At 37.4% G+C, this 8,331-nt stretch overlaps 1 protein-coding gene across 4 annotated transcripts in view; it reads left to right on the forward strand.

Moving 5' to 3' along the window:
• DYNC1I2 (dynein cytoplasmic 1 intermediate chain 2) overlaps positions 1–8,031 on the forward strand; it is a 58,780-nt gene extending 50,749 nt beyond the window's left edge. For all 4 annotated transcript variants that reach the window (XM_042949120.1, XM_042949124.1, XM_042949122.1 and 1 more), the window contains 3 exons: positions 3,469–3,609; positions 5,448–5,573; positions 7,377–8,031. In XM_042949120.1, coding sequence (XP_042805054.1) covers positions 3,469–3,609; positions 5,448–5,573; positions 7,377–7,490 — 381 coding nt within the window. In that variant the 3' untranslated portion in view covers positions 7,491–8,031. The remainder of the gene's footprint in view (positions 1–3,468; positions 3,610–5,447; positions 5,574–7,376) is intronic.
• The last annotated feature ends 300 nt before the right edge of the window (positions 8,032–8,331 follow it).

Below are 8,331 nucleotides of genomic sequence, written 5' to 3' on the forward strand. Positions count from 1 at the left end.
GGACACTTGGGCTGTTTCCATATCTTGGCTATTATAAATAATGCTGCTATAAACATAGGGGTACATGTATCCCTTTGAATTAGTGGGGGTTTTTTTTCATTTTTTTTTTTTAATGTTTATTTATTTTTGAGAGGGAGAGAGACAGAGTGCAAGCAGGGGAGGGGCAGACACACACACACACACACACACACACACACACACAGAATCCCAAGCAGGCTCCAGGCTCTGAGCTATCAGCACAGAGCCCGACGCGGGGCTCGAACTCACAAACTGCGAGACCATGACCTAGGCTGAAGTTGAGCTCTTAACCAACTGAGCCACCCAGGGGCCCCTGAATCAGTGTTTTTGTCTTTTCTGGATAAATAACCAGTAGAGTGATTGCTGGATCATAAGGTTGCCTCTATTTTTAACTTTTTGAGAAATCTTCATACCATTTTCCATAGTGGCTGCACCAGTTGCTTTCCTACCAACAGTGCAAGAGGGTTCCTTTTTCTCCATATCCCCACCAACACCAGTTGTTTCTTACATTGTTGATTTTAGCCATTCTGATAGGTGTGAGGTGATATCTCACTGTAGTTTTGATTGCATTTCCCTGATGATAAGTGATGATGAGCATCTTTTCATGTGTCTGTTGGCCATTTGGAGATCTTCTTCAGAGACTTGTCTGTTCATGTCGAAGACTTGTCTATTTTTAAATTGGATTATTTGGGTTTTGGGTGTTGAGTTGTATCAGTTCTTTATATATTTTGGATACTAACCCTTTATTGGATATGTCATCCCATTCCGTAGGCTGCCTTTTAGTTTTGTTGGTTGTTTCCTCTGCTGTGCAGAAGCTTTTTATTTTGAGGTAGTCCCAATAGTTTATTTTTGCCTTGGTTTCCCTTGCCTCAAGGGACCTATCTAGAAAAAAGTTGCTATAGCTGAGAAGTCAGAGAAGTTACTGCCTATACTCTTCTAGGATTTTTATGGTTTCAGGTCTCACATTTAGGTCTTTAATCCACTGTGACTTTATGTCTATGTATGGTGTAAGAAAGTGGTCCAGTTTCATTCTTTCGCCTGTAGCTGACCAGTTTTCCCAGCACCATTTGTTTAAGAGACTTTTTCTCATTGGGTGTTCTTTCCTGCTTTCTTGAAGATTAATTGACCATATAATTGTGGGTTTATTTCTGGGGTTTTTTTTTCTCATCTGTTCCCTTGATCTTGTGTCTGTTGTGGTGCAGTACCATGCTGTTTTGATGACTACAGCTATGTAATATAACTTGAAGTCTGGAATTGTGATTACCTCCAGCTTTGCTTTTCTTTTTCAAAATATCTTTAGCTATTAGGTGTCTTTTGTGGTTCCATATAAATTCTAGAATTTTTTGTTCTAGTTCTGTGAAAAATGCTGTTGTATTTTGATAGAGATTGCATTGAATGTATAGGTTGTTTTGGGTAGTAGAGACATTTTAACAATATTCTTCCAATTCTTGAGCATGGAATGTCTTTCCATTTCTTTGTGTCATCTTAAGTTTCTTTCATCAGTGTTCTGTAGTTTTCAGGGTATGGGTCTTTCATGTCTTTGGTTAAGTTTATTCCTAGCTATGTCAATTATTTTTGGTGTAATTGTAAATGGGCTGTGTTCTTAATTTCTCTTTGTGCTGCTTCATTATTGGTGTATAGAAATACAACAGATTTCTGTACACTGATTTTGTATCCTCTGACTACTGAATTCATTTATCAGTTCTAGCAATTTTTGGGTGGCATTTTCCCCATTTTCTGTATATAGTATCATGCCTTCCGCAAATAAAGTTTTACTTCTTCCTTACTGATTTGGATGCCTGTTATTTCTCTTTGTTGTCTGATTGCTGTGGCTACTAGTATATTTTGAGTTACTTTTTGTGTAGGGTATGAGAAAGGAGGGGTCCAACTTCATTCTTGTGCATGTGCATATTCATCTTGTACCCCCCAAAAAACATTCTTTTCCCATTTAATTGTCATGACACCATTATTGATGATCTGCTGCAATAACTTTGGGATTTGGCTAAGAACCTACTATTGTATTTATTTGTTTATTTATTTGTTTAATATAGAGAGAGAGCGTGCATGAGAGAGAGACAGAGGCGGGGGTGGTGGGGGGGGGGGCGTGGTGTGGAGAGAATCCTAAGCAGGCTCTGCACTGTCAGCACGGAGCCTGATGCAGGGCTTGAACCAGGAACTGTGTGAGGTCATGACCTACGCCAAAATCAAAAGAGTTGGGTGCTTCACTGACCAAGGCACCCAGACACCCCAACTAAGATTCTTTTTTGTTGCTTATTGTCTACTAGTGAACTGATTTTTTCTCTACTCTTAGGAGGGAGGTAATGGGCAAGGATAGCTTTTCTAGTTTCATAGTCTAGGTTAAAACTCTGTTGGGATGAGCACTGGGTGTTGTATGGAAACCAATTTGACAATAAATTTCATATTAAAAAATAATAAAATAAATTTTAAAAATTTAAAAAAAAAAAAACCTCTCCTGTGTTTAAGTTTCATTTATTAAAGAAATCTTTACACCCACTGTGGGGTTTGATCTCACGACCCCGAGATCAAGAGTCTGTGCTCCTCCGATGCCCCTTTCTGCAAAGTGGATATTTACCTCTATGTGTCTATCTTGTACTTTCTGAGATGTGTGTTTTATGTTTTTCTCTACCACTTTTATCTGAGCTTTGTCTTTCCTTTGTCCTACTGTGCTATATATGCCACAACTTTGATTCTTCTCCCAGCAGTTTCTCTTTGGTGAGATTTTGTCTTGAAAGAGAACTTTGGTTTGTTAATTTTGAGAGTTTATACAACTCAGACTGCACCATTAGACCTTACTTACATCACATTGGAGTCTGCTTGCACTTATTTATAAATAGAATTGCGTTAAACTCCCTCCTAGTTTCTGCTGCGGTTCTCAGACTCCATGTGCTCCCCAGCACTATGCAGTGAGCATCCGCTGTCAACTGTGAGTCTCCTCTCTTCTGCTCTCTGGTCGTCAAAAGCCCCATGCCTTTCCACACTTCTTCTTGCAAGGATGCTGGTACCCTGTAGGTCTTGCAGTTGGCAGAGGTTTGTTTCTACTCACATTTGGAGCTTTGTCTCCTGATTTTGTTGTACATATTGTCTGTACATCTTTGGTTTTGCTATCCTCTTTGCTGTGTCTGGGTTTATGGGGAGATTTAGAGGAGGTTCAAAAAGTACACAGCCATTACTATCCTCTTCCCAGAATCCTCTCATGATCAAGTGTTTTTGAAGTACATTCTGTTCCTTTTTTTTTAAACAGTGTGGTATCTACAAGTTAAAAAGAAACTGCAATCCCATAGTTGATTCTTAGTTTATAACTCCAGGTAATTTTGTAGCAAAACAAATAAGAGGAACTTCTAGGCTGAGTTAAAGATCATAAAATGTTATTCATACCTATTAATGTATGTTGTATTTTGACTATATTAAGAATCAACTTTTCCCTTTCAGAATAACAAGCCTTTGTATTCATTTGAAGATAATTCAGACTATGTTTATGATGTTATGTGGTCACCCACCCACCCAGCCCTGTTTGCTTGTGTGGATGGCATGGGGAGGCTGGATTTGTGGAATCTCAATAATGACACTGAGGTGAGCAGGATAATAACAAAAATAGCACTGAAAAATAGAAAATTGGAGATTTATTGAATAATTTGTGAAATTCTTTTTATCCCAAGGAATGTAAAAGGGCTCTGTGATTGTAGCTTCATCACAAAGCAACCAAATAAGCTTTGTACCCTAAATAATAAACAGCATGCTGTGCAGAATTGAAGGGAGAAATAATGTTGCCAAGAGCACTGGGGCATTTCCTTTTACTTCTGAAAAGCACTATCATGTCTGTAATGTCCTGGCAAAGTCTCATTCATAAGGCAACTGGGATATTTTTCATTCATAGACTACAAAGCAGATAGTTTCAGACTGTTGAAATATGTTAACCTTAATTCTGAATTTCTAAATTATCTCTTAGCCTTGACAGAATTGTATATCATTCGTAAACATTGGTCTTAGCCTGACTTACTTGAATGAAAGAATGTATTTTGATGACTTGTTCCATAAAGGACTGAAAACAGGTTGTTACTGTTACTATAAAACGAATACAGAAATCACCAAATTGCCTAATTACTATGCTAAAATCATTTACTGTCAATGAAATTTAACTGTAGCTATTATTTATATTAGCTATGTGTATTTTTACCAACTTAGAGATGTTCCTTGAGTCCTCTATTGCTACCTGGTGGTAAGAAGTAATATTTTACAGTTCTGTCAGAAGCAGTTATTGAGGGGAAAGTCTCCTGGTGCCTTCCCCCCGCATTCCACATTTCTTCATGTGTCTAGTGGCAGCTGTCCAAATTCCTTGAAGTACAATAGTTGGTTATACAGGGCAATGAAGTTATGTATTGGAAATGTAGGAATACTTAACTATCCTAACTACTGGTCTAGTAGTTTGAGGAGGGACATTCAGATACTCCTAGGAAAAGGTGTTAAGCCCTGACTAGATGGTTGGGCTTGCTATTACATTTGTAGTTACCTAGAATGGTATACTAAGTAATTGTGTTTTTTTACTTTGGGTTTGGTGTTTGAGATTTGTGGTAATGCTTAAATTTGGATCTTTCCTATAATCATTACCTCAAAGAATATATCTAAATTATAATTTTTCTCTATAACAGTTTTGGCATTCTAGGAGTTAAATTAATCACCTGGGGATGACTAGTGTCAATTAAAAGGATTATTTTTAATCAGATTTCAGAAATGTTATTGTGTCTCCAGTCTGAGCCAAACATTAAATGTTTGTTCTGTGTGTGGCAGATAAATCTCTCTTTCCTCAGCATAGGAGAGGTATAGTCAGATTCCAAGGGGCTGGTACCATTGTGTTGGTGCTATCTTCCTACTCGCTCCAGACAGTTCATGGGAACAAGAGCTTTGGAAAGACCCATACTGCACCTTCAGTATAAGCTGTTTCTAGGAACTGTGGATCAAATCACGGGGTTCAGCTGACAGAGTTGCAACCTACAAAAGTAATTTCTGTCCTCTAAAATTGAACCGTAATCTGTTTATGAGCGCTTTTGAAATTTCTTTAAAATGGGGTTTTGGCCGTCTGTTTTCAAACAGCTTGATTTCTTAAAAAAGTTAAAATAACAACAAAGAATCCTTTAATAAACAAAAGATCTTTCAAAATAATGTATCCAGTCGCGTGAGAATTTCTTATATAAGAACTTCAGTTATTTTCCCAAACCATTTTCAAGGATTGACTATAATGTCATTCATAAAGTATTACCGCACAGGAAGAAAGTTGGGAAAATTCTTTACCTATTTTCATCTTTGTTTTAAAAAATGTAGTCAGATTGAAAGAAAGAAGAGTTACTGCTTTACATGTTTATAGAAATCTTGATGAAACTTTTAACACTGCACTATATTTTAAATGACTTTAGGTGCCAACTGCCAGCATTTCTGTGGAGGGTAATCCTGCTCTTAATCGTGTAAGATGGACTCATTCTGGAAGAGAGATTGCTGTGGGTGATTCTGAAGGACAGATTGTCATATATGACGTGGGAGAGGTATGAAGCTCACTGCCTGTAATTTTGATACATCTGTTTAGCTTTCAGGGCATTGTAGTTATGGTATCTTTGTGGCTAAAACTAGTATTCAAGGTTCATGAATTGTATAAACTATATGGTTGTAAAGATGAAACTTTTTCCACCACAGAAGCAGCTCTTGGAATTAATTTTCCTAAACTAGACGTTCTGTGTCCCCATGCAACAGATTTTGAGGATAATATCATACATTGGAAGTACCTTGTTTCTTGAGGCATAAATCACTAGAAATTAGAAATTCTTCAGGAAGAAGCAGAAATTTGGAGTCAAAGCTGAGTTTATAGACGTTGGGGCTTTCCAGAATTAAGTTCTTATTTTTCTGTATTTGTAGATTTGTTTGGGCCAGGTAGTAAAATACCTTTTGAGGGGTGCCTGGGTGGCTCTGTCAGTTAAGCATCCAGCTCTTGAATTTGGCTCAGGTCATGATCTCACAGTTGTAACATAGAGCCCCTGCATTGGGCTCTGCACTAACAGCACAGAGCCTGCGTGGGATTCTCTCTCTCCCCCTCTCTCTGCCCTTCCCCTGCTTGTGCATGTGCACACTCTCTCTCAAGATAAATATTTTTAAAAAGTAGTATTACTCTTTTGAGAGATATTTGAGAGATACTTGATGTCTCAAGATAAATATTTTTAAAAAGTAGTATTACTCTTTTGAGAGATATTTGATGCAACAAATGTGAACCTTGTTGCAAAGCCATTATCATTGAATCCAGTAGGATGAGTTGCATCTCTCTCATCTTTAGTACTTGGGTTGGCCATGCACAATGTCCAGGGTGATTTCCTTCTTGTTAGTCCTGACTAGTGCCTTAGTCACTCTTGCTTTTGCTCTGCCTTTATGATTCACCACCCCTCTGGACACCCTACAGTTTCTAGCAATTGGATCTGGGGGGAGGTAGATTGAAGCATTTAGAATAACCAATTGAACTGTCCACACAGATGGAATTCCTGTCTTTCAGCACCAATGTGGTAGTTACTAGCCACATATGGCTATTGAACACTTAAAATGTGACTAGTACAACTAAAGAACTGAATTTTAAATGTTATTTCATTTTAAGTAATTTAATTTAATTGCCACATGTGTCTGGTAGCACCATATTGGATATCACTATCCAATCTAATATGGTAGGTTAAGAAACAGGCACATTCATTTGCCACCCTGAGTGGTTTGTGTCCTCATATGGCAGTATCTGAATTCCTCCAATATTATGATGACAGTTATCAAAAAGTTTTGGTCCTTGGATGCTTCAGGGAAGCATTTTTTTCCCCTTTTGCTGTTTGTACATCACTAAAGTGTTAAGAGATAACATACCTTCTGATGAAGGGATTAAGATATCTAAAAAGGTTATCTTATGCTCCAAGCAAAAATAAATACTTATAAGAAACCCCTTTGAAGCATGCTTCAAAAACTATTTCCTATTAGGAATAGTGCAAGAAGTAAAAACTGTTAAGGAATTCCTCCCCACCAGCAAAATCCATGAGATAGTGCATGGGAGTTATATTTACAGAGAGTCATTGTTATTTTCTCTTGCACTGATGGTGGTAACAGCAAAATCATTTCTGAGGCTGTCACAACACACTTCACAAACATCATCGTTTGTTTTGAAATGTATTGTAAAGCGTTGTTATAGTCCCTGTAATTATGGAAAGACCATTTAGGTCAATTATTACTTTTTAATGGAGAAATTATTTGAAAACAAACTGAAATACTGGGTAAGATGATCTTTTATTTCAGCGTACATTGAAAAAACATTGTTTTTCTTTTAACAGCAGATTGCTGTCCCCCGAAATGATGAATGGGCACGGTTTGGCCGAACGCTTGCAGAAATTAATGCAAACCGAGCTGATGCAGAGGAGGAAGCAGCTACCCGAATACCTGCTTAGCTCCTGACAGGGTGATATTGTAGCCTTAGTGGATTTGGGGAAGACTCTAAGTAGAACCTAAGCTGTTTGCATGTTTCTATCTAAATGTTAATTAAAAGGAGATTTCGTGGATTAAACCATGGATTTAATGCAGCAAGCAAATCTTACAGTCTTACAAAAATGTCCCTTTTATATAACATGCATCTTGTTTTGGATTTGTGTCATTTTTAATACAGCCGATTGACTTTACAGATTGCAGCCTTTTCTGAATTCTTATACACAGGTTGTATATTTGGTATTAGTTATTCTTTTGAATTCTTTTCAACTTATAACACTATATGCAGGTTATTTCTAAAGTACAGATTAAATAAGTTCTGCATATTTTTAAATAATCACAATTCCCTGTTCTACTGATAATGTTCTCACTAACCATAATATGTAAGAACGTTGTTTATTCTTAGCCAGAGCATGCATACATCTGCCCAAGTTCCATTCTGATGTCCTTTTTCTTCTTTATAATTCATGTGATAGCTATCTATAAATAAAAACAAATATGCTTTAACTTTTCAGATTTTTATTTTCACTTAGCCTTGCAGTTTTAACCTTTCCATCTCTTTTATAAAGTGTCTTTTTTTCCCATATCTTTCTTTAAGCTCTTGTAAGCAGTCACCTCAAATCTCGTAGTTTTATGTCTTAACTTTTTTTTTTTTTTTGAGAGAGAGACAGAGCATGGGCAGGGGGAGAGGCAGAGTGAGAAGGAGACCGAATCTGAAGCAGGCTCTAAGCTGTCAGCACAGAGCCCGACGTGGGGCTTGAACTCACAGACTGCGAGATCATGACCTGAGCTGAAGTTGGACACTTA

This window comes from Panthera leo, chromosome C1 (genome assembly GCF_018350215.1).
Source record: "Panthera leo isolate Ple1 chromosome C1, P.leo_Ple1_pat1.1, whole genome shotgun sequence".
NCBI classification, from domain to species: Eukaryota; Metazoa; Chordata; class Mammalia; order Carnivora; family Felidae; genus Panthera; species Panthera leo.